General features: G+C 39.6%; 3 protein-coding genes across 3 annotated transcripts; all 3 read left to right on the top strand.

Annotated features, from left to right (window-relative positions):
• Positions 1-15770: 15770 nt before the first annotated feature.
• Positions 15771-18164, top strand: LOC111914502 (probable dolichyl pyrophosphate Glc1Man9GlcNAc2 alpha-1,3-glucosyltransferase). Its single transcript, XM_023910238.3, has 3 exons — positions 15771-15985; positions 16266-17699; positions 17766-18164. Exons 2-3 carry the CDS (start codon positions 16466-16468, stop codon positions 18092-18094), a joined length of 1563 nt encoding a protein of 520 aa, XP_023766006.1. The 5' UTR covers positions 15771-15985; positions 16266-16465; the 3' UTR covers positions 18095-18164.
• A 3083-nt stretch (positions 18165-21247) lies between these two features.
• On the top strand, positions 21248-22786 carry LOC111914501 (uncharacterized). The gene is made up of 2 exons (XM_023910236.3): positions 21248-21724; positions 21906-22786. Exons 1-2 carry the CDS (start codon positions 21376-21378, stop codon positions 22607-22609), a joined length of 1053 nt encoding a protein of 350 aa, XP_023766004.2. The 5' UTR covers positions 21248-21375; the 3' UTR covers positions 22610-22786.
• Positions 22787-22937: 151 nt separating this feature from the next.
• On the top strand, positions 22938-27226 carry LOC111914500 (G-type lectin S-receptor-like serine/threonine-protein kinase At2g19130). Its single transcript, XM_023910235.3, has one exon. It carries the CDS (start codon positions 24598-24600, stop codon positions 27004-27006), a length of 2409 nt encoding a protein of 802 aa, XP_023766003.1. The 5' UTR covers positions 22938-24597; the 3' UTR covers positions 27007-27226.

The raw sequence follows: 27226 nt of genomic DNA, 5'->3' as shown, positions 1-27226 counted from the left end.
CCCCTTCGGTATCTTTCAACCGGTAACCGAGGACTATTTCACCCCCTAACATTACAACATAAAAGCATAACATAAACACATAAGTCATATACTGCCTAGCATATCTGGGTGTTGGCATGCCCCTTCGGTCATGTCGACCGGTAAGTGGGGACTATTTCACCCCCTACTACTACCACATAATATCATATCACGTATATCATAATCTGTCTAGCATAATTGGGTACTAATCTACCCATTCGGCCCTATCGATCGATAACCGGGGACTATTTCACCCCTACTACCACTATCACATAACATCATATAATGCTAGCACATAAACATAACAGGTAGTAGCAAACATAGACAATTATCACAAAGACAATCATCTAACAATAACTCCTATTGGTGGGTCGGCATTGTGGCCGTAGACCCCACCTCTACTGGAAGGTAACTCACCTCACACTGCTGAAGTCCCGTAGACACAATCCCACACTGTTGAAGTCCCGCAGACTCAACCCCAGTTGCTGGATGACAGCTTCCCGAACTGTCAATATCAAAACATCACCCAATTAATAATTGGGTTCTAATACATAACCAATAGTACATTCTTTGGATAATTACTACATTACCCCAAGCTTGGCTTATTCAAGCCCAAGGCCCAATCCATAGGCCCAAAGTCAATTAGGAATCAAAGCCCAACACATGGCTTAATTTTCCAATTTGGGCCTAGGCCTATACATGGTCTCATTCTAAGGCCCAACATCATATAATCATTAAGGCCCAACTATGGCCTAATTTTCCAAATTGGGCCCAAGCCCCTTACATGGGCCTTACCCTAGGCCCATTAAACCTAGGCCCATTAAATTATTCTAGTCTAATTGCTTGACTTTGGATGGACCATTAATAACCCGATCATCAAGGCCCAATAAAGAGGCCCAATAGTAAACCCAACTCAGATTAGGGTTTCACATAAAATGACAATTAGGGTTAGGTTTCTACTTAACCCATTAAGGACTTAATCTTCTAAGGACTTAATCCATTAAGTCTAATATCGCTTAGATTAATCTTTGCCAATGATTATTATTTAATACTCCAAGTTATTAATAAGTCCCGTGTGTCTCGATTAATTCCCCAAAATTAGGGTTTTGATGGCATTAGGGTTTTCCAATGGCCCACAAGTGGGTCTCAATAAGTCCAAGCCCATAAATCCAATATTAGGGTTTTCTAAACCATTAGAGTCCATTAAGCCCATTAAGCCTCATTGGGCCCATTAGGGTTTCAAGGCCCATTAGGGTTTTAGTCCCTTTACCAAACATCCCCAAACTAACAATCCCAACACAACTAAGCACACCGCCACCCGACACAGCGGCCGGTGGCGGTAGCCACCACCCTAAGGTGGTGGTTTTCAATTTCCTTTCATTATTACATTTTGCAATACACTTTATAATGCTTAAAACTCAAATAAAAACGCACACACCTACTAAACACACACATCCACGGCGGTGCATGGTGGCAGCCACCACCTTGTGGTGGTGGTGGTGAGTTTTTCATAAATTCCCGATTACATAACACACACACCTAATTTCATGGTAACACGCACATACAGCCACCCGAGGTGGACGGCGATGACAAATGTCGGCAGCAGAACGATTTCACGTCGGCAGCCACCCACACTCGCAACCTATTGCTCGGAAAACGATTCCAACACCCACCTGTGGTGGGTGACAACGACGATAGAGAAATAGCCGACAGCAGCGGTGCTTGGATCGGCGTCAACGGCGACAGGAGCGGAAACGACATCGTGAATGCCGACGACATCAGCGGCGGCCTTCGCATTTAGCAACAACTCTCCTCCGTGGCGAAACAGGAACGTAGCTGGTGGCGGAGAGGAAATGATGACGACAGCAACAGCTAACCACGATTGTCGATGCACTGATTCGCGATGGCAGCTTCGGTGGTGCAAGGTGGCGACAGCCGGTGGCCAACGACCTCAACGGCGGGGTGGCAGCTTCGTCATCTACCCACGACCTCCCTATCGGACGCGACTCCCACACGAGACTCGCTGTCGGCTGAGGAATCCGGCAGTGGTGAAGGCGTCTTGGTTGCGATGTGGCGGATGGTGTTGAACTCGACTAAGCAGCGGCGACGGCGACAGACTAGAGAGGCTGTGGTTGGCGGCTGGTGATTGAAGATGGAGAAGGTGGCGGCTATCATGGCTTTAGGGTTAGGGTTATGGGAGTGTTTTATACCCGGGTCCAACCAAACTCACATCCATAATGGCAACTATGGCCCCTCCTTCCTGAATAATTTCGAAATAGCTCCCATAATTACCCATTACACCCCTGCTCCAATAATTCCTTTCATTATAAGTCCAGCGGATACCATCCAACCCCCCATTTACAAATTATTCTCAATTAAAGTCCATATATTACCCTTTTGACCTCGTCCTTCAACTCTCTTTACGAATTGAGTCCGAAATTTACCATTTAACCCTCTAAACTTTCAATTATTTATTCTAGGGTTACTATTCGTTCACAAATTTATTTATTTAACTAATAAATAAACGGGTGTTACAACTCTCCCCTACTTAAATTAGATTTCGTCCTCGAAATCATTCCTTATCCTTCCTTACACACCCAACCACTCTAGTATCATGGTCACCATTCTAGACACACCCTTGCCTTCCCAGGGTAGCCATGACCAATCCTCGTAAAGCCCTATAATTCACAGGTGTGCTAATTCCTCGCAACAAAATCACATCTACTCATCTGAATTCTACTATCTCGAGATGGCCTGGATCCCTGACAGAGCACTCTTACTGAATCGTTATTGCTGAATCCAGTCCACTTGTCTCTTTGCTGCCTACTCATCTCCTGCTAACTCAGGGTTCCCACTAGAAAAATAGAATCACAGACCCACTTATCCCTGTAATTCACTTATACTTGGCTAAAACTCAGATAATCTCGTTGCAAGTGGCTTACCACTTCCCAATCAACCAGCTATTATGTCCGTATTTGCAACCTGAAATGAAAATACTAACACTGCCCAAAGGCTAAAACTGCCCGAACACTCAACTGCCAGAAGCAGTATGCGTTGTTACATAGTTGCTTACCAAAAGCTACCAAGACCTCCTGGGTCTCAACTCGCTTGCCAATCCTCTGAAATACTGGGTTCCCATCCGACTGCGGAGCCAAAGGACTCCCTACTTAGTCGCCTCACACGACTTCTGAACGAAATCCTTCTCTGGAACTAGTTGTCACTAGTTATCATGCCATTGAGGCTCTAACAACCTTCTAGTCTAACCGATCGGGTCCATGCATCGAATCCTGTCATCATCACATCCAAGACTAAAAGTGATTGCTACCTAACCAAGGGTATCCTTACATCACAAATGCCCTTATGCAGTCCATTACTTCCCTGGTATCATAACTGTAGTGGTGTTTCTATAGTCTTATCACCGGCTCAACCAGATCTAATCCATATGGGTAATACCGAAATCCAATACCTGGATTTCCATATCCTCACTGCTGCACCCGAACTGGTGGGTACTACTGTTCCTTCCGCGTTCTAACAATATGCTCATGCCATCTATCAACCTAGTGAATGCTAATGCTACACCTGCATACTTACAACACTCTGACACTATCTGGCTGCCTGGTGAATGCTACGGCTACACCCACAGACTTACAACACCCCTCACATTATATGATGCTAGTGAATGTTACGGCTAGCCCCGTAGTCTTACAATACTTTCCATACTATTTGACCGCTAGTGAATGCTACAGCTACCCCCGTAGTCTTACAACACTTTCCAAACCGGGTCGAACACGCACTCGACCTAACCCTCAACTGAACTCGAGTCCTAACCAGAACTTTAACCTGGTTCCCGAAACCTGCTATCACGTGACCCCATTGTATCAATACCGCACCCATGCCCGTGATTAAGCGTCACAGTAAACCACGAAATCATCTACACCCTCTAGCATGGTGAGAATCGGTGCCTCGCACAACCGCTGTCTGAGAGCCTCGAAGGCTGCCTGCTGCTCGGCCCCCAACTAAAGGCCATCGACTTCTTGGACATTCGGGTCAAAGGAACCACAATCTCGAAGAAGTCCTGCATAAATCTTAGGAAATAACCCGTTATACCCAGGGAATTCCGAATCTCATATGGAGACCTCGGAATCTCCCACTGCATCACGACCTCTATCTTGGCTGAATCAACTAGAATACCCTTCTGGTTGACAAGGTGGCCAAGAGATTGCACCTTGTGCAAACAGAACTCACAGTTGGAGAACTTTATAAAAAGGCTCTCCCCCACTTATATTCGACTAAGTCTTCACATTACATAAGAATTGAAGGATTCCCATTCCTTCTCGCTTTCTGATATCCCACTGATGACAACATGTGCCTACCAATGCTAGCGCTTAATCGCCGATTAAACCTAGAGATCTCCATTCCTCGGGAATCTTGATGAGTACTATTGAAATCTGATCCAGTCTGACACCTTAATCCATCTAACATGCTGTCAACTGAAGATCTCAATCTTCACTCTAGCTGACGAATCCTCGTTCTCGTTTCCAATCTTGAAGTACCACTGAACTCTAACCGAACACAGCCCATGCGAAAACACAATTATCCTGAACATGCGATGACCAACCACTTATGCATCTAACGCCCGTGACTGACACTACCCTCTTCATGCTACCAGTCATGTCCTAGCAACGGTAGTGCCTTAAACTCCAAAGTTCATTCATAGACAATTACCGACCATACCTAAACAATGGTAGAATCCCTGAACGTTGACCTCACTAGAGAGCTATCACTCCAACCCTGATCGAGTATCCTCTAAATAATACTCTTGCATAGATCCCGACAAAGATCCGAAATGATAACGGTATGCGCGGAACCCACTCCGCAAGATGCGTCCCTCTTTGGGTTCATCAAGGACCTTTCGGCATGCAGGGCAACATATATAATCCTTGGTAACCCAACACTAGCAGAAAAACCGACCCGAGGTCTAACTTATCCAAACCCACTCATAATTCTAGAGCGGTACATATTCCAAACATCCACCTAATATCATAGAAGATGACATACCTGCAACATCCGGAGGAATACTGACCCCCCCCCCCCCTTCTGCTGATATGACCAATCCTGCTACCCTGTGGCAGCCTAAACCCTTGGAGTGACAAACTCCCTCGTGTACTTTCTCGTACGCGCTGTACTGACTCAGGCCATGCTGGCCTTTCACCCAATGATCAGAAGTCATGGGTCTCTTCTCGGGACCCTCTACTATACGCACCTGGCACGCACCTCTCTTTCCAAGGTGCCCCCAAATCGATCCCGCATCTGCAACTCTCGGAAATCATATCCTTCAGGGTCTGACTGTAACACCGTAAATTTCAAAACAATTTTTCGCATTTTATAAAAACATAATTCATTCATTACTCATAAAAACATCATTATTTAAAACTCAATTCATAACATATATCAATCCCAAGATCTCATGACATAAAAATCCCGTGTGTGTACTGATCAGGCCGGCGCCTTCCCGCGATCCTCACTAGTACCTGAAACACATAACACATAACACTGTAAGCACAAAGCTTAGTGAGTTCCCTAAAATACCATATATAACACGTATTAGCCACTCGAGGCTATAACTCTGTGGGTCCGTGCACCCAAACTTTGTGAACCCTCAGGTTTTATCTCTGTGAACCTTCAGGTTCTAACTCTGTAAACATGCATAGCATAAATCACATAGAATAATGCAGTGCAGCACATAAAACATATATATAGCATACAAACATTGTATCACATAACTCTGATTACCTACTCAAGGTAAAGTATAGTGAGAAGACTCACCTCAGACTCTCGTAAATCCCTGACTCGGTAGAAGTATTGCCTAGCCTCCGCCTATTCACACAAAGTAAATATCCTCATAAATATAACACTCGAGGCTAGACTCGACCCTCTATTGTCACCCTCAGAAGGGTAAAAGACTATTTTACCCCCCTCCCCCCCCCCCCCCCCCTCTTGACTCAAGGACTCCATTGTTGACCAAACCCTAAAAGTCAACCAAAGTCAACGGTCAAACTTTGACCCAACTCGCCGAGTGCACTCCGGTGACTCGGCGAGTACACACATGACTCCTAACTCTTTGTCCCGCTTGGCACGTCGAGTCCCTCCCTAAACTCGACGAGTCACATCAGGCATGAATCGCGGGGCCACCCCGACTCAACTCGCCGAGTTTCAAGAACAACTCGGCGAGTACAGCCTTGAACTTCAGTCCTCTAATCCCTTCTGACTCACCGAGTCATCCCCCAACTCGGCAGTCCACTCACTGAATGATTAATGGGAAACCTTCATACTACTCGCCAAGTCTGTTCTTGGGACTCGGCGAGTTCATGCCATGCACACTCTCAAAACAACTTCTGAGGTCAGATCCGTCCCATACAATCATAGATCTAGCCTCCCCAAGCATGATAATCACGTAAAGTTTGGACCTTGACACACATATAACATAGAAATGGTCCAAAATGGTGATTTAGCCCCAAAAATGACATTCTAAGTTCATGACTTCCAAAATGGCTCATAAAGCTCCAAGGGTTAAGGTCTCTGGACCTCTTTGAGTCCAGATCCAAAGCACATACTCGAAAAAGGAGACTAAATACTCTACATACTCTTCTTCTAAAGGGTTAAAAACCCTAACTCTATGAATCAACACCCAATACTGGAGAAGGTCCGAAGGAATACCTTAATATGAAGCCTTTGATCTCTGAAGACACTAGATTTGCACTTCCTTCAGCCTTCTTTTGCCTTGGACACCTTCTCCTTCAAATTTCACCAACAATGATCAACAAAGGGGCTCTCTTCTCCTCACAAGCGATCTAGGACTCTCTCTGTGGTGTGGTAGCCGCAATGGACGGCCATAAGGGCCTTTAAATAGGTCCCAAGCCTTGGAAATTAGGGCTTCACAAAACAGCGTGGACTCGCCGAGTCCAGACATGAACTAGAATGAACATCCGCGTCCCTACTCGGCGAGTCTTTGCGCCAACTCGCCGAGTTCCTCCACAAACTCCAAAAATTAAATGAATAAATCATATACCTGGGAATCCGGATGTTACACTGACACCCTGTCACGCGCACTAGCTTGCTTGCCAGTGGCTAAGCTGCAACAACGGGAACATCCTTTGTCCCCAAACTGGGTCACAAACTCTTCCCTGAAGCTTCTTAGATTCTCCAAGACTCTCACTGTTTCGAGTATGGATCCTGTGTTTTCAGTAGTACGGGCCCAATACTACCTTCCACACCTATCCATACTTTCCTTAGCAATCCTCCCGGATCCTCCAAGTGACTTCCTCAACTGGTACACCCAAGTCTAACTGAGCCTCACTATTAACTCACTGAAACATATCCTAGGCTTTCCTAGGTTCCCGTACCGACCCAGTCCTCAGCTGCTGAAAGATTCCCGGTAATGTCAACTAGCTACCTCATGAATATAGCCACATACAACAGAGATCAGATAATCCTTCAAGTAGCAGACTCATCCCTATAACGGTTAGACTCAAACGAGAGCTACGCAATAGGGTCAAATCTATCACTCTGAGGTTATCCAGCCTGTGCCACATGTGACTTAGCATATTCACTTAATAGTTAACTCACATTACGAAGAGTCCCACAAAGCACAAAGCAAGCAAAATTCATACAATGGAAAATCTAACCATCATATTCCAATCAAATCATTATATCCTCTAATCAGGAATCTGTACATGCAATTTAAAGGCTCATACAATCAGGCATAACCTAAACAGGCAATTCTATTACTGACTGATTAGTACTAACATGCAAGTCTACAAGCACATACAATAGGCATATAAGGCATCCTCCTAGGTCCTTAGCCCTAATCTAGCATGCAATTCTCATAATCATATCATATCATACCATAACATAACATGTATGGGTATCTTGGGTGAGCTCGGCTGATTGCACGCATCACACACTTTGTTCTTCTCAAAGTACCTTTCTCTTTTCAGATTCTTTTCAAACTCCTTTTTATAAAATGGTTTTACTTTTGAAAATTTTCATACCAATCCCTTAGTTTGAGTTCAGACACACCCGAGAGTATGTTCGAATCCCTCAAACCAAGGCTCTGATACCAACTTGTAACATCCCAATTTTCAAGGCCAAAAATTTCATTTTTAAATACGTAATTATAAAACCAACAGTGTAATAAAGCATTTGTAATATCATGTCATGTCAAAACCAAAGTAGAAATAATCAAACATGTTATCAAAAAACAATATCAGAGTGTAATCCCAAAGATCTCGTGTGTGGAAAACCATAGTGTGATGCGTTGCGATCAAGCCGGCTCCTTTCCTTTGAAAATGAAGTACTTGAAACCAAAACTGAAAACTGTAAACACAAAGCTTAGTGAGTTCCTCCATCATACCACATACTATACGATCATATAACATACATATACTGTCAGGCATATCTGGGTGCCCGACCTACCCCTTCGGTCCTCTCGACCGGATACTACCTAGCATATCTGGGTGCTAGCCTCCCCTTCAGTCCTCTCGACCGGATACTACCTAGCATACCTGGGTGCTGGCCTCCCCTTCGGTATCTTTCAACCGGTAACCGAGGACTATTTCACCCCCTAACACTACCACATAAAAGCATAACATAAACACATAAGTCATATACTGCCTAGCATATCTGGGTGTTGGCCTGCCCCTTCGGTCATGTCGACCGGTAAGTGGGGGCTATTTCACCCCCTACTACTACCACATAATATCATATCACGTATATCATAATCTGTCTAGCATAGTTGGGTACTAATCCTACCCATTCGGCCCTATCGACCGGTAACCGGGGACTATTTCACCCCTACTACCACTATCACATAACATCATATAATGCTAGCACATAAACATAACAGGTAGTAGCAAACATAGACAATTATCACAAAGACAATCATCTAACAACAACTCCTACTGGTGGGCCGGCATTGTGGCCGTAGACCCACCTCTACTGGAAGGTAACTCACCTCACACTACTAAAGTCCCGTAGACACAATCCCACACTGTTGAAGTCCCGCAGACTCAACCCCAGCTGTTGGATGACAGCTTCCCGAACTGTCAATATCAAAACATCACCCAATTAATAATTGGGTTCTAATACATAACCAATAGTACATTCTTTGGATAATTACTACATTACCCCAAGCTTGGCTTATTCAAGCCCAAGGCCCAATCTATAGGCCCAAAGTCAATTAGGAATCAAAGCCCAACACATGGCTTAATTTTCCAATTTGGGCCTAGGCCTATACATGGTCTCATTCTAAGGCCCAACATCATATAATCATTAAGGCCCAACTATCGCCCAATTTTCCAAATTGGGCCCAAGCCCCTTACATGGGCCTTACCCTAGGCCCATTAAATTATTCTAGTCTAATTGCTTGACTTTGGATGGCCCATTAATAACCCGATCATCAAGGCCCAATAAAGAGGCCCAATAATAAACCCAACTCAGATTAGGGTTTCACATAAAATGACAATTAGGGTTAGGTTTCCTACTTAACCCATTAAGGACTTAATCTTCTAAGGACTTAATCCATTAAGTCTAATATCGCTTAGATTAATCTTTGCCAATGATTATTATTTAATACTCCAAGTTATTAATAAGTCCCGTGTGTCTCAATTAATTCCCCAATATTAGGGTTTTGATGGCATTAGGGTTTTCCAATGGCCCACAAGTGGGTCTCAATAAGTCCAAGCCCATAAATCCAATATTAGGGTTTTCTAAACCCTAATTAGGGTTTCCAACCCATCTTAGCCCAATAGGCCCATTAGTTAAGTCCTTGGATCCATTAGAGTCCATTAAGCCCATTAAGCCTCATTGGGCCCATTAGGGTTTCAAGGCCCATTAGGGTTTTAGTCCCTTGACCAAACATCCCCAAACTAGCAATCCCAACACAACTAAGCACACCGCCACCCGACACAGCGGCCGGTGGCGGCAGCCACCACCCTAAGGTGGTGGTTTTCAATTTCCTTTCATTATTACATTTTGCAATACACTTTATAATGCTTAAAACTCAAATAAAAACGCACACACCTACTAAACACACACATCCACGGCGGTGCATGGTGGCAGCCACCACCTTGTGGTGGTGGTGGTGAGTTTTTCATAAATTCCCAATTACATAACACACACACACACCTAATTTCACGGTAACACGCACATACAGCCACCCGAGGTGGCCGGCGAAGACAAATGTCGGTAGCAGAACGATTTCACATCGGCAGCCACCCACACTCGCAACCTATTGCTCGGAAAACGATTCCAACACCCACCTGTGGTGGGTGACAACGGCGATAGAGAAATAGCCGACAACAGCGGTGCTTGGATCGGCGTCAACGGCGACAGGAGCGGAAACGACATCGTGAATGCCGACGACATCAGCGGCGGCCTTCGCATTTAGCAACAACTCTCCTTCATGGCGAAACAGGAACGTAGCTGGTGGCGGAGAGGAAATGATGACGACAGCAACAGCTAACCACGATGGTCGATGCACTGATTCGCGATGGCAACTTCGGTGGTGCAAGGTGGCGACAGCCGGTGGCCAACGACCTCAACGGCGGGGTGGCAGCTTCATCATCTACCCCCGACCTCCCTATCGGACGCGACTCCCACACGAGACTCGCCGTCGGCTGAGGATTCCGGCAGTAGTGAAGGCGTCTCGGTTACGATGTGGCGGATGGTGTTGAACTCGACTAAGCAGCGGCGACGACGACAGACTAGAGAGGCTGTGGTTGGCGGCTGGTGATTGAAGATGGAGAAGGTGGCGGCTATCATGGCTCTAGGGTTAGGGTTACGGGAGTGTTTTATACCCGGGTCCAACCAAACTCACTTCCATAATGGCAACTATGGCCCCTCCTTCCTGAATAATTTCGAAATAGCTCCCATAATTACCCATTACACCCCTGCTCCAATAATTCCTTTCATTATAAGTCCAACAGATACCATCCAACCCCTCATTTACAAATTATTCTCAATTAAAGTCCATATATTACCCTTTTGACCCCGTCCTTCAACTCTCTTTACGAATTGAGTCCGAAATTTACCATTTAACCCTCTAAACTTTCAATTATTTATTTTAGGGTTACTATTCATTCATAAATTTATTTATTTAACTAATAAATAAACGGGTGTTACATGAATTGTAAAAAAAAAGTAGATAAATAAATAAAACTAAAAAAGAGTATGAGTTTGGGAGGCAGAAGGACGAGGTCATGAGTTGAGTGAGTGGTCGAGACTGTAGACTATAAGAGAAAAAGAAAAAACATGAAGATAAAGTTTTTTTTATTAAAGGAGTGGGTATGTATAATTTATCCAAAGTTCTAAACACTTAAAATACACTAAATATAGATAAACGGATCATTTCCAAGTCAACTTCGAGTTGAAACCCTCAACCCTAGCTTTACTCATTTAGTTTTTGTATCGTGTCGTATCAACCAAATTAATTTAACAATATGGTATACCTTATCAAAACTCACTTATTTCTTATCGAATTAACTTAGCATGTCAGATTTTACCATAAATAATTAAATTATATAAAAAATAAGAGTCGCAGAATATGTTCAATAGTAATTATTACACTACAAAGGGAATATGACTTATTAAAGTAATTAACTTTTCGTTTTGTTCACATCTGAGTAACTATTTTTTTGTACACATCTAGGTAACAAATTTGTTGGAAGTGTTCACATATGACCATTATGACCTGTTCTAGTAGGTTATATCATGTTATAATGGTCATATGTGAACACTTTCATCAAGTTCGTTACCTAGATGTGTACAAAAAAAGTAGTTACCCACGTATGAACAAAACAAAAAGGTAATTACCCTGTAAGTCAAATTTTTTTGTTTTACCTTTTAATTTTGATTTGGTATAAAATATTAAAATTTAACCTAAATGATAAATATTTTAAAAACCACATCATTCTGGTAAATATCTTATTAAAATACACCACTTTGTTTAAAAAAAAAAAAAAAAAAAAAAAAAAAAAAAAAAAACTCTAGATTTAACAGAGAAAACACACATCGTCATTTTATAGAAATTTATTGTTTATGATATTAAATATAAAAATTAAAATTTACTAGAGACTAAAAATATTAGAGATGGAGACCAATAACATGAAGAATAACTGATATATATGCATATTTAATCATGTTTTTCATGCATATTTCTAATACTTTTAGCTACAATTATGCTTAGTTTTGAACAAAATGTACTTATCATGTTTGAAATATGTTTTGTAGTAGCAAAGACATGGTCGGGACAAAAAGGAAGAAAAAAAGGAGCTAGAAGCAGGAAAACGACAAGTAGGACCAAAAGAAGAAAAAAATAGACTAAAAGACAGAGGACCACGACGTGGTAAACAAAAGATTATCTACCAATAAGCTTACTTGGAGAATATGAGATATACATGAAGACCACGACGTGGTGACTAGTTATATGGAAAACTATACATATTCGAACATTAGGTCGAATAGGGGAATATCAGGTCGATTTTCTAAACGAGAGTCGGCTTCCTTAAGTCCGTTGTTCCTCAAAGAGAATTGTGACTAAAAACCTCTGGAAACTCAAAAGAAGATCGAGAATCAGTTGGAGCTCAAGAGATGAAGAAGATTTAAAAGAATTCTACCTAGATCCATTCGTTTTGTTAAATATACTCATTTTTAGTCTAATTTTCATGGATTGTCTGTGTTTTTCTGCTACTATTGATGAATTTTGAGCAAAACATATATTCCTATGTGTGCATGTAACCCTAAATTGATTGAATCTAAGTTTTCTCTAATTGAACATGCAAACTTGAACACAAAAGAAGAAACCCTAGGTTCTATGTATTATAATTGAAATTCATGATAAAGATTAAAATACATACCTTGATTGTTATATTGTAATAACAATCTAAAAACCTTGCTTGAAAGACCTTCGGTAGCAAGCGCCACAAGTATCGTGCCTCTAATGGCTCACAAACAAACTCAAGCAACCAAGGATTACTATATATATAGAGAGAAAGAGAGAGAAGGGAAGAAGAATTTCAGCTCTAAGCCTTTTCTAAGAGTGCATAGCCAAAATTCCATATGGTGTAGGGTTTATATAGGTGTTAGGAAGGTATTGGATTAGGCAGGTATATCCAAGATAACTCTAATCCCTTAACTTCTTCCCTAAAGCATCCAATGCACCCTTAGAACCCAAGGAAACCCTAAGAACACCCTAGAATTCGTTCCCCCCTCCCCCCTTTTTAGGGAGGTTCTAAAATGATCAATGCTCAACTATTGAACATTGTCACATTTAGTCCCTACAGTTTCAATTAATTCTTTTAATCCCAAAATTAATTCTAAATTAATTTCTGATTAAATATTAACTAACATTATGATTTATAATTTATATATTATTTCTATAATACATTAATAAATCATTTATTTAGATTTCTAATTAATTTATTAACCAAGTAATAAATTAATAAATCATTCTTCTCTCTCTAACAGTTATCCTATTCACTTGCCAGGTTTGAAGGCAACCCAAAAGAACATTGCTACTGTTAATTCAAGTTTATACCAATTATAGTAATGGACTTAGACACCTAATCCAACAACTATGAGAGGCTAAAAACCTTATACTTTAGTTTGGTGAAGATGAACTTGATCTTATTGTGTTGATTTCAATTATTGGATGTTTTATGTTGATTTTACTTGTGTTTGATAATTAAAACCCTAGCATGTTTTAGTTATAGCTTATATTGCTTATAAATCAGATTTTGCGTGATAGTTGATAATTCTAATTGCATGAATTTGTCACCTAATTGTTTTTTATCATTAAATAATTAGAGTTAGGATTAATCGCATCTTATATAAAGTTATTAAAGCTAGTAACTTTAACTGTGTTAGAGAACATAATTAATATTAATTTGTGCTTGGTTATTTAACTTGATCATAAGAAAGTAACTACTATAATTTATAATCCAATTTGTGTTCATTATCGATTTGGTGTTTAACTTGTGTTTGATCATTGCATGGTAATTCATAAATTAATAAGTCTAGATATTTGATGATAATAGCTAGCTAACGAATTGGTAATCAATATATTTTATCGACTAGAAATCAATCATATGAGAAGGTGTAATCGGATCTAAGCAGAAGTACTTTTTAAATCTTGAAGTAACTTCTTTTTCTTTGTTTGTTAAATTGTTTAGTTAATAGTAATTTGAATTAAGTTCTTATGATCTTGCAAAATCAGTAACCCCTTACTTTAAGTTGTCTCTTAGTTTAATTAGAAGTAGTTATATTAATTAATTGAATTTCGTTCATTGTGTTCGACATCCGAATTACCCAAGCTATTCTATTATTCGACTAGGTCCACTGCCTATAGGTGCATAATTTAGTTAAGTTAGTTAAGTTATAAATTTAAAACAAGTAGGTACTTTTGTGCACATCAAGAACATATATAAACAACCAAACATTAATATTCACATTAAAAATTATTAAATTATTACACATATATGAGTTTTATAGTAGAATAATAATGTAAAAATAAATGTATGAAAACTTATATGTTAATATTCACATTATAATTACTACTATACTACACATATTAAATTCATAGCATAATTACTACTATACTACACATATTAAATTCATAGCAGAATAATAACATAAAACTAGTGTTTTCATGGTTTCATTTTATTTATTATTCTTATTTGAACTTAACTCTCTCTCTCTCTCTCTATGTGTGTGTGTGTGTGTGTGTGTGTATATATATATATATATATATATATATATATATGATAATTATGTTATCAAAAACGGCTCCCAACATGTCGTGACCAATTTAAATGATCATAAATATTGTTTTAAGGAAATTTAACTGAATTCATTAAGATTACAAACATTATGATCGACTACCTCAATAAAAATGAAAATTGACTTATCAGGGTAATTATGTTTTCGTTGTTCATATTTGGGTAACTTTTTTTTAGACATCTAGGTAACGAACTTATTAAAAATGTTCACATATGACCATTATAACCGAATGTAACCTGTTACAATATGTCATAATGGTCATATATAAACACTTCTAACAAGTTTGTTATCTAGATATGTAAAAAAAATTATCCAAATTTAAACAAACTAAAAAGTTAATTATAACGAATTGATAAGATAAGTCATATTCTTGCTACAAAAAGACAATTTCTCTAAACAAAATTAGGTACACCATTTTTCGGTAAAAATTCAATAACGCCTTGTTCCCGAGTTTTTTTGTAAATTAATTAAAAGAAAGGGAAGGAAAATTTTGACGGAAAGAAAGGGAGGTGAAGGAAAATATTCATTATTCCGTGTTCCCGAGTTCGAAGGAAATGAAAGGAAATGAAAGGAAAATTTTAAGTTTTTGTGTTCCCGAGTTAGGAGGAAAAAGAAAATAAAACATAAAATTTTTCTTCCCCTCACTTTCTTTCCAAATCCGCCCAATTTGGGAGGAAAATTTGGAAGGAAAATATGACTCCAAAATCCTTCCCCTACCCTCATTTTCCTTCCGTTAATGAAACTCGGGAACACGATTTTCCTTCAACACCCCTCACTTTCTCTTCGTATTCTCTCATTTTTCTCCGTAAGTAGAACCGAAGAAGGCGTAAATCTTAAATCTATATATGATTTTAGCCCAATTTTAAGAAAGGATAACAGGCCCTCTTGGACTTGACTCGAAGTCCAGTTGCGATCGTCTCTTCCGTCTCTCTCTCTCTCTCTCTCTCTCTCTCTCTCTCTCTCTCTCTCTCTCTCTCTCTCTCTCTCTCTCTCTCTCTCTCTCACACACACACACGCACAGATTTCTCGTCGTCGATCTCTGTGACTCTTTGTGTCGGACTCTCGTTCTTGAACACTTCGGTTTCCCCGCAGCATGCACTCATTGGATCACGCTCACCTCTCCCCCTGTCAAGTAAGTTTAACCTAATTTTGTTTTTCTCTTTGTTGTTGGCTATTACAATGTAAAATGGTCATGATAATAGCATATTATTTGAACTGATTTTCTTCGCAATGTTGTAACATTATTATTTCTTATCCTACTCAACGATTTTCATACAAGACACACTCTGTTAATTACTGTATATTCTAATTCCTCTGTGTTTTCACTATTCGTTTTGTTTGTTTACTTGTTGCTGGATTTGTATATGTGTATCAGGCTCTCATTGTTAATTTTTGGTCTTTTATTTTGTCAGCTGATTGAAGTGATCAGGTTTACAGGCCCTCAATGTTGATTGTGCAATTTGAATTTTGGCAATAACATGGAAAGATCAAATTCACTATGAGACCTTTTTCTGCAGTATAGTTTATTCCAGGTCTGCTTCAGTTTATCAATGATGTGGAGTGCAATGCAGCTAAATTAAACCCAACTGCAGAAAACCTCAATAGAGAAGCCATGAAACCCACAAAGCAGAAAAAACCACAACAATCAAAAGAAAAACAAACCCATCTCCAAAATCCACATGAACCTACAAATACCATAATCAAAGATCTCCTCTGGTTCTCCCTCATTTCCACATTCTTCAAACTTCTCCTCATCCCAGCCTATCACAGCACTGATTTTGAAGTCCACCGTAACTGGCTAGCCCTCACCCACACCCTACCATTATCTCAATGGTACACAGATGAAACAAGCCCATGGACGCTCGATTACCCTCCATTCTTTGCTTACTTCGAGTATCTCCTTTCCCATTTTGCGTCCCTTGTGGACCCCACAATCACAGACCTCTACAATGGCCTAAACTACAAATCCCCTTCAGTCATCATCTTCCAAAGACTCACAGTAATCGCCTCCGATTCAATCTTAATCTATTCCATTTACAAATTAACCAAAAACTTGAACTCAAAGAAACGTTTCTTGATCTGGATTTCAGTCATTTCATCACCTGGGTTATTGATTGTTGACCACATCCATTTCCAATACAATGGGTTTCTTCTAGGGCTTTTAATGGCCTCTTTAGGTGCACTTCAAAATGGGCATGACTTAACTGGTGGTTTCATTTTCGCGATTCTGCTATGTTTCAAACATTTATTTGCAGTTGCTGGGCCCGTTTATTTTGTGTATATTTTGCGACACTACTGTCGCGGAGGCTTTTTGAGGGGTTTCAGTAAGTTGATAACAATGGGAGTAGTAGTGATTGCTGTTTTTGTAACAGCTTATGGACCATTTGCATGTCATGGACAAATACAAGATGTTTTGAAACGTATGTTTCCTTTTGGTAGGGGATTATGCCATGCATACTGGGCTCCAAATTTTTGGGTGTTCTATATACTCTCAGATAAGCTTCTTGCTTTTGTGTTTACAAAATTAGGGTTTTATATCAAAACACCAACTGCTTCGTTCACTGGTGGGTTAGTTGGAGATTCTTCTCCTTTTGCAATATTACCTACAGTTACTCCTTTGGTAACATTTGGTGTTGTTCTTCTTGCTATTTTACCTTGTGTTGTTAAGATTTGGAGGAATCCTGACCCTAAAAAGATTGTTAGATGGGTTGCATACGCGTACACATGTGGGTTTTTGTTTGGGTGGCATGTTCATGAAAAGGCTTCTCTTCATTTTTTGATTCCACTTGCAGTTGTTGCAGTAGAAAGCATTCAGGATGCACGACATTACTTCATGTTATCTATAGGTATTCATGATTTTATTTGCATATTAATTATTGAACGCCATTAATGTGACATGTTTTTCTTTGCAGTTTCTATATACTCGTTGTTTCCTCTTCTCTATGAAGCTCAAGAATATCCTGTAAAAGTGATCTTGCTTCTTTTATATGTTGCTATAATGTGGTTTGGGTTTTCTTCTACATTTTCCGAGAAAAAAGATGGTGGTGTTGTTAGTGGATGGATAGAAAAGAGTTATATGGTTGGGTTTGTGGTTGTGGAGATATGGGGACAGTTTCTTCATCCTTTGATTCTTGGTGATAGATTTCCGTTTTTACCCCTTATGATTATCTCATTTTACTGTGCGTTAGGAATGATGTACTCTTGGATTTGGCAACTTAAATCTATTATTAGGTCTCATTGATGATTTTGTCAGATGATTGTTGTCGATTAACACATCAAATTCATATGTAATGTAACTCTTTACTGTGTCATATGCTTGTTGTCGATTTGCATTATTTGGACTTAAAAACTGGCTTTGTTTTTGGTAAATTTTGGTTATCAATTTTAATGGTCGAGTTTGAGGGTTTGATTTCATATGATCATATCAGAAGAAAGCATACAAGGAAAAGATATTGTTAGGCTTTTTAAGATGCATATATTATTAGTAAGTGTGGTTATTCTTGATTGGCAAAAATATTTTAGAATATTTAGCATAAATATTTTTTTCTCATTATTAAACATAAAATTGTAACCCAATTTGACACTTCAAAATCCCTATACGTGTGTGGAATAGAGATTTACTCGCAAATGTTTACAATTTTCTTTGGATCCTAAGACTGCATTAAGTGTAGCTCGTCTCGGATGTGCCACACTTGCCAACACCAACCCTAGTGTGCGCCAAGATGAGTTCGCCAATGGTGTAGCGTGAAGAGAGAGATGAGTAAATGTCTTTTTGACCAAAAAAAAGAGCATTTGACCATTTTTAAATAACAATAATAATAATAATAAGATTCTCATTATTTAAAAAAGACAAAATTGCAAGAATGGTCTCTGTGGTATGTCGAAAATTGTCACTTTAGGCCAAACAGGTTTGGACTAGCACTAATGGTCCAAAAAGTTTCATTTTGTTGCGAGTTTGGTCTATTTTGGTTTTAAATGACGATTTTGCCCTTTATATTTTGTTTTTTCAATTTTTTTGTTACAAAAATCAAAAAAGAAAAGAAAAAAAAGAAAAAAAATGCTCTCTCTCTCTCTCTCTCTACAACCTCTTCCCCTTCTACCATCTCCATCGTTTGAGTTCAAACAGCAACCATATTTTCCGGCAAACACCAACAACTGTCGGATTTTCCGGTAACCACCAACACCAGTCAGATTTTCCGGCAGCCATCGCCAACCATCGCCACCGGTTCAACACCACCACCAACATCGATATTTTGGCAAAATCCATCACCACAACATATCTGAAAAGCTAGGGAGGACGACAGATCCATAGATCCAGATCCGGCGTCGCTACAAACCTGAGACATCTGGGTTCGATTTGACACACCCACAAACTCGAAAAAGACCAACGATATTAAACACACACACATACACAAACGCCACAACAGATCTGAAAATCTAGGGAGAGGAAGTCGTCGCCGCCACCAGCAAACCTCCGTAAAGAGAAAGGGTTTCTCTGGCCTGTTAAGAACGGACTTAGAAAGAGGGAGACCTGTTAAGAACGTCTCCTTCGTCAGTCACATCTGGAGTGTATGTAGATCTGAGAAATGGGGAGACCTGTTAAGAACGGACTTAGAAAGAGGGACGGACTGAGTCGGGTTTGTTATCGTGTTCTTCCATGTAGGATTTACAGAGTTGAAGTCGTCATCGGAGATAAAGGACAGCCCATCTAAAAACCCTAGCCGCCAAGAAACCCTTACTTCGAATCTTAATCTCCTTTCTCTCGTCGCCGGCTGTCGTGGTTCAAAGGGAGGGCAGCAACGATCGAAGCGGGTATTTGGGTGGTGCTACCTGACCAGAAGGAGACGGAGGGGCAGCCTAGGTCGGTGGCAGCCACCGGTGTCTTCTTCTTTGGCCGGTGGTAATCAACAAACAAGAGAGAGAGAGAGAGAGAGAGAGAGAGAGAGAGAGAATTTGTGTGTGTGAGTGAGAGATGGTAATTTTTTTATCTCTGTAATAAAAAAATGAAAAAAATAAATACAAAGGGCAAAATCATCATTTTAGAAAAAATTTAACCAAAATGGACCAAACTCGCAATAAAATGGAAACGTTTGGACCATTGGTGCTAGTCCAAACCTGTTTGGCCAAAAGTGACAATTTTCGACATACCACAGGGACCATTATTGCAATTTTGTCTTTAAAAAAAAAACAAACAAACTTAAAATTTTCTTAGAACCACTATAAATACACACTCAACACCAACATTTTATTACATATAATCTCATTTTCTCTCATAATCTCTTTACTTCCAGTTTCATCATGCAACCCTAAGAAGAAAGAAAAAAAATCCTCAAAATCCGACAACATGTCTTCACCAAATCCTTCACTAAACCCTACATCACCAATACCTTATAAACCCTCATACGATCAACCTCTTTACTCTCTCGTAAATTACCATTTTGTGGGAATGGTTCCAATTATGTATCAATATCCTCAATACATACCTATTTCACAACAAAACCTTTTTCAAACCCAAACTACTTTCCAACCCCAAAACACCACCCTAACCAACCCCGCATTTAACCCGTTTGAGATGGTTTCCGAAACCCAATGTCCTTCTTTAACAAAATTTCCAAACCCAACCACGACCCCTACTTGATGAAGATACCGATTCTTCCGACGATGGGCCCATTTCACAAGCCGAAATCGGAAAAGGAGCCCATGCCACAACAAAGAGGAAATTGAAGGGCCCCACGACAAAGTTGGACCGCCATATAAGAGAATGTGTTAGCTGAAGCATAGTTTGACATATCATAAGATTCTACGAGAGGCAAAACCAAGATCGCAAAACTTTCAAGATAAGAGTGTGGAAAAGCTTTTTAATCCGATGAGAAAAATGTATTGCTCATATGAGCAAATTTATTCTGAATAGAGGACGGCTAGCAAAAATGTCATGGAATATAATGACATTTACATGAATACCGTCCGCAATCCGCAAAGTGGTGTTAATGAAACGGACATTATTGCAAATGTTCGTGCCATTTACCAAGCAAGATACAACAGACCTTTTCCAAATGAGTCTTTTTGACTAGTTATGCACAAAAAAACAAAATGGCTTTGTCTTAAATTGACAGACAAATTTACAGGTGCAAATTTCAAGATAAAACAAATCGTCTGAGACAAACCATAATCAATCTTCTGATAGTCATGTCGGATTTAACCTCAACAACGCGAACCCATAGGGAGTGTCACCTCGTCTAATTGGAGGCGATAATGCAAAAAAGAAGCTCAAACCTTTGGTCCATCTAGTAACATTGACGTTGTGAGTGAGTAGCTTCAAATGTGGGACACCAAAATTGACAAAATTTTAGAGAGGGGTGAAATCAAACAAAAAACTAAGTTGTCCGAGTCGGCTCATCGGACTGTTAGGCGGATCTTGACAAAATTCTGGATGCTTGTGCTGAATGTTTCTCTTTTTCCAAATTCTCATTCAGACAGGGGATAAGCATGGCTAAAGCCTCTTTCTAAACCCTAAAACTTCCGATGGCGATGGTTTCAACACTTACCTCTACATACCCATCTCCCAAACTTTCTCGGCATTCGATTCCAATTCCAAGAACGACATCAAAGTCTATCCAATCACGTAATTCTTCTACAGCGCTCCCTGCTAAGAAGAAATTGGGAATTTTTTCATTTGGTAGAAAAAATCTAGGGTTTGTTGTAAAATCAACATCCAGTGATGGAGAAGGAGAACAGGTAGAGAGTTCTACGTCAAAAGATGTTAATAATGAAGCCGAAATACAAGCGCGAGGAGAGAGCACGATGCCTGAAAGGTTTAGATACTTGACCAAAGAAGTTCCCGATCCTCCTATTAGATGGCCTTATTTTATAGGTAATTTTACATTTTCTTAATCTGTACATACTTTCTATGGATGTTTTTACGTGTCTATTTAGTGAAGTTGAATATGCATTTTTGGTGTTTAGAACTTAATCTCGATTTCAAGCTCAAATAGTGTTCGTGAATCATGATAGAAGCTGACATTTCTACCTTTTGTTTTATTCAACCAAATCAGCACTGGGTTTCCTCATCTATGCGTGGAGAACAGTCATATGGGAACTTTACAACTGGAAAAGAGCTGCAACATCTATACTTCAATTTCTTGGAAACCTTTCAAAGCTATTATTAGCTCTCATATTCCATTTCATAGGCGATCCAATCACTTCAATAATTAGAGCCATTGAAACTACCTTTTACACCCTTCGAGCATTCTACTCTCAAATAGTAGCATACACTCCCATTCCCGAGCTTTCAACAGTAATCATGTTGACTTCAATCATACTTGCCATCAGTGAAGTTGCATCTCCAACTTCAGTAGACAACCAATGGCATTTGTTAACAGTTTCTGGCCTCATCGGCTACTTTGCTGTGAAAGGAATGATTGGAGACCTTCCTTTTTGGACTATTCTTTTTGGGTTATTTTCTTATTCTCGTTTTATCAAAAAGAGAGATTATGTCTCCTCTGTATTGCCCGTTGCAGCAGTGTTAGCAGGTGTAGGAGAGCCATGGGTTAGAGTGGTGGTGATGGGTGGCTTTTTGGGTTTGTCTGTGTTTCAGTACTCAAAGAATCAGCCTGAAATAGAAGAAAGTGAAGGTGTTGCTACGACAACAGGGGACAGAAGGGTTCCTGTTCCTTTATTGTGTGCAGCATTAGCCATTGGTATACGTGTTGCTGCTAGGTGGGCTGGATATAGGCATTTGACATGGATGGTGGTTTGAGAGGTCTGTTTAGTTCAGTTTTGAATACTAGATGTAAAGGTATGGAGTTCATGCTCTTGAGGCTTTGGATTTGTTTAATGGGAAAGTGATTATATTGTTACTTAGCTTGTTGGATTTGATTATATTTGCTCCTATTGGAGTTAATATTCGAGGCAAATTGTTGTTTAATGTTTTTCATATCTTCTACTATCTTAAAGTAAATTGCATGAATGGTGGTCATTTTCTTTGACGAAGGTCTGAAAGATTACTTTTTCAAAAAATTCCAAAGCCGTCGTGCAACCCTATTTAATAGTTCCCACATCCCCACATTCCATTGATTGAAATCATTCGAATTTGTGAGACATCTCTATAATCAACATATCAAATTGTGGCTCTAATACCACTTGTTAGGAATAAACGAGAAATATTGAACACCCACATAAAGCTACTATATTTAACGTGGTTCTGTCAATATGACCTACATCCACATGGCAGGAACGAGTATTCTAAAATAGATAAACAGTACTGTGGTACTATCGAGACTGACAAAAGACCACTCAATTAAATCTTAGTTAGCATTCGCACTTATTTATAGACTGAGAATCAGACATCAAATCCTAATGGGTTATGCCCATCCATTTTTAGGTCCAAATGAATGTCAACCAATCGTAAGATCATGTAATTGCTTCTAGAATCTTCAACCTTGAGAGAATGTGCATGACCTCCTGCCATTTACCTAGGCGACGCATTTGGAAAGTTCTGGCACGCATCTGGGAGCGCAATCTCCATAGCTTTGGTGCATCCTCCAAGTTCTGAGCACATTTGACCATGCCGCACAATGCATTTGGAAAAGCTCCATGTTCCAGCCCGTTAGTCTGCCTCCGATGCATTTTTCTGTAGCATATTTGGTAATGCTTCAGCGCAATTGGCCAAATGCTCCAATGTGTTACCAAAAGCTCCAACGCATTCGGGGCTTTAATGCTCAAGTCACATTTAACAATTATTTAATGTTTTACATTGTTATTGGGTATGCAAATAGTTATTTATTTCGCTTGAATTATTATCATAATATTTTGCTTAACGTTTGAACTTGAAGGTTATCGACTTATAACACATTGATATGCCCCTTCACACCAACCTCTACCTATATGTACATTGATAATCCACCAGGTCAAAATGTGGATTTGTTTCATTCACATACAATTGGGAAATACTCAACTGAGCACACACACACACACACACGAAAGGAAACGCACAAATACAAGTGGTTCTTAGTTGCTAAGATTGTGCGGTGTACCAGTACCAAACACCATGGTGAGGTGAGGTGTCACTACGATGGTGCGGTTAGGTCCCTTGCGCAAGAAGAATACACCGTGCCTCTTTCTCTTTTTCATGCTTCATACAGTACTATTATTAGTACATTGAGAGGTGATCATCTCCTATTAATGAAAAAGTGAAAGGTTAGGGTAAAATATCGTGGCGATGAAGTTTTGAGGAAAACGTGAGTTGATTACGGCGAAGTTGTGACAGGGTATGTGTTTGTAGTAACATCAAAGTATTCCTACAAGGGTATTATTGTCTATTAATATTTTCTTTTCATTAGAAAGATTTAAAATAACAAAAAATTATTTTAAAACTGTTAAAAGAATTGAGCAAATTTGATATTTGGAAAGCTTATGACGAGGAAGACAATGATGTGAAGTTCGACATCTAGAAATTGACTTTGTTTCTAAATCTGTGGTTAAACCGTTGAAGGGAGTAGATATGACTTTCAAACATGTGACGGAATGAAAGAGTTATATCAATTTAAATTGACCCACTTGTAATATTATTATTCTAAGTGGGTTTAGCAAGTACTACTTTGTTGACTCGGAACCAGTCTTCTTTGACCCCTAAGAACTTCACCTTAGTCAGGGCTTAAATGCCAGATGTATAAACCCCAAGTAATACTGGTAATATGTTTGTGCATATGATTTAATATCTCTCATCTCTCAAATTCTGTACAAGTCATGTGCTTCTTCAAAGAAAGAAATCCGGGGAGGTTTCTGGTCCTCCTGTGTTTCTCTCTGACCATAACTCTCTCATCTGGAGCCAACACCATATCTGCAAACCAGTCTCTGTCTGGAGACCATACAATCATATCTGAAGGTGAACAATTCGAGCTGGGTTTCTTTAAAGCAGGTAACACTTCCAACTATTACATTGGCATTTGGTATAAGAAGCTCAAATCCAATCCTCTTTCCATAGTTTGGGTGGCAAACAGAGAAACACCCATCTCTGATAGATTTCGTTCAGAACTAAAAACCATTGATGGTAATTTGGTGCTCTTGAATGAGTCCAAGTCCCAGATTTGGTCCACAAATGTCACAACCACCACCACCACCACTTTGAACTCTGCAACAGCTGTTATTCTTGATAATGGTAACTTAGTCTTGAGAGACTCCGGTTCAAATTCAATTGAACCTTTTTGGCAAAGTTTTGACCACCCAACTCATACTTGGTTGCCTGGTGCTAAACTTGGTTATGATAATAGAACAAAACAGAGTCAGATTATTAGATCATGGAGAAGCAACGAAGATCCTGCTGTAGGACTATTCTCAGTGGAGCTTCATCCGCCAGGTAAAGAGTATGTAAGCAAGTGGAATGGCTTCCAACAATATTGGACAAGTGGGGCTTGGGATGGGGAAGCATTTTATTTAGTACCGGAAACAAGGTTGGATTACAATTACATATACAGCTACCATGAAAATGTTAACGAGAGTTACTTCATTTATTCTGTGTATGATCCTTCCATTATATCTTTATTTATATTAGATGTTTCTGGTACAATTCAGCAATTAGCATGGTCGGAAAATAATAAAGAGTTGAATTTAATTTGGTTTGAACCTAAAACGCAGTGTGAGGTCTACGCATTATGTGGGTCTTTTGGGATTTGCAGGCAGTCTGGATCACCTTTTTGTAATTGCTTGACTGGCTTCAATCCTAGATCAGAGAGTGATTGGAATCAGAGTGATTTCTCCAGTGGATGTGTGAGAAAAACCGATTTGCAGTGTGGGAGAAACATGGAAAAGCAAGATTTTCTCAAGATTAGAGTCAAGAATCTGCCTCCAAATAACTCTGTAGCAGTTGGGAGTGCTGGAGAATGTCGTACCACCTGTTTGAATGATTGCTTGTGTAATGCTTACTCTTTTGTCGCTGCTCAATGTTTAGTTTGGGATGGAAATCTGTTGAACCTCTCAGAAGACGATGGTAGTGGGAATACAATCTACATTAAAGTTGCTTCTAAGGATCTTCCTCGTCCTAAGAAGAGTAATAATCTGATTGTTGTTGTTGGGGTGGTGGGAGGTGTGGTTCTTTTCTTGGTTGTAGTTTTGGTTTTAATCTATAGAAAAAAGAGGGTATCATTATCGGTGGGAAAGACGACAATGGAGGGTTTGCTGGTGGCGTTTGTCTACAAAGATTTGCAAATAGCCACCAAAAATTTCTCGGACAAATTGGGAGAAGGTGGTTTTGGTTCCGTTTTCAAAGGGGTACTGCTAGATTCGTCGATTGTGGCAGTGAAAAAGCTTGAAAGCATCAGCCAAGGAGAGAAGCAGTTCAGGAGTGAAGTCAGCACAATCGGTACTATCCAACACGTTAATCTTGTACGCCTTCGTGGGTTTTGTGCACAAGGTAACAATAAGCTGTTAGTGTATGATTACATGGCAAATAGCTCTCTGGACACCCATCTTTTCCATGGAAAACAAGTTCTAAACTGGGAAACCAGGTATCAGATTGCACTTGGAATTGCAAGAGGCTTGGTTTATCTTCATGAGAAGTGCAGAGACTGTATCATTCATTGTGACATAAAGCCAGAAAATATTCTTTTAGATGCTGAATTCTGTCCGAAAATTGCAGATTTTGGTCTGGCAAAGCTTGTTGGTCGAGAATTTAGTAGGGTTTTGACGACTATAAGAGGGACACGAGGATATCTAGCACCAGAATGGTTATCAGGGGTGGCTGTCACAGCTAAAGCAGATGTTTATAGCTATGGAAAGATGCTTTTTGAATTAGTTTATGGCAAGCGAAATACAGTGCCTTGTGAAGATTCAAGGAGTACATTCTTCCCTAGTTTGGTTGCCGATGTTCTTAATGGGGGAGGTGATATCCTTAGTTTGCTAGACAGTAGGTTAAACGGAAAAGCTAGTGTTGAAGAAGTCACAAAAGTTTGCAAAATTGCATGTTGGTGTATCCAATATGAGGAAGAGAGTAGACCATCAATGAGCCTCGTGGAACAGATGCTTGAAGGGGTTTTGGCTGTGAACATGCCTCCGATACCCAAATCTTTCACATTATTTGTTGATAACCCGGAGCCTATTATTTTCTTCATGGAATCACCCTCCAATGGGAGTTCACAGGCAGGCAACAATTCCTCATAATCGAAGAGCTCATCATCTTGAAGGTGATTTTCTTTATCTTTTGTGTTTATATTCACACCAAACATTGTATTGTTGTAGATAGGAGTCATTGACATTTTGTGGCAAGTTGATCATCGTTAATTTGTTATTTGTGAAAAGAATATAAGTTATTTTAGAGCAATAATTGTTTTTCTTTGCTTTCGCATGCCTACAACTATGGAAATTTGTAAAGGTATTTATT

This window comes from Lactuca sativa, chromosome 3 (genome assembly GCF_002870075.4).
Source record: "Lactuca sativa cultivar Salinas chromosome 3, Lsat_Salinas_v11, whole genome shotgun sequence".
Lineage (NCBI taxonomy): Eukaryota > Viridiplantae > Streptophyta > Magnoliopsida > Asterales > Asteraceae > Lactuca > Lactuca sativa.
This window is presented reverse-complemented; position numbering and strand designations above follow the sequence as displayed.

Coding starts and splice junctions, on each gene's coding strand:
- LOC111914502 (XM_023910238.3), top strand. CDS start 16,466: ATGAAACCCACAAAGCAGAAAAAACCACAACAATCAAAAGAAAAACAA. Junction 17,700..17,765: donor TTACTTCATGTTATCTATAG/GTATTCATGATT, acceptor TTTTCTTTGCAG/TTTCTATATACTCGTTGTTT.
- LOC111914501 (XM_023910236.3), top strand. CDS start 21,376: ATGGCGATGGTTTCAACACTTACCTCTACATACCCATCTCCCAAACTT. Junction 21,725..21,905: donor TAGATGGCCTTATTTTATAG/GTAATTTTACAT, acceptor CAACCAAATCAG/CACTGGGTTTCCTCATCTAT.
- LOC111914500 (XM_023910235.3), top strand. CDS start 24,598: ATGTGCTTCTTCAAAGAAAGAAATCCGGGGAGGTTTCTGGTCCTCCTG.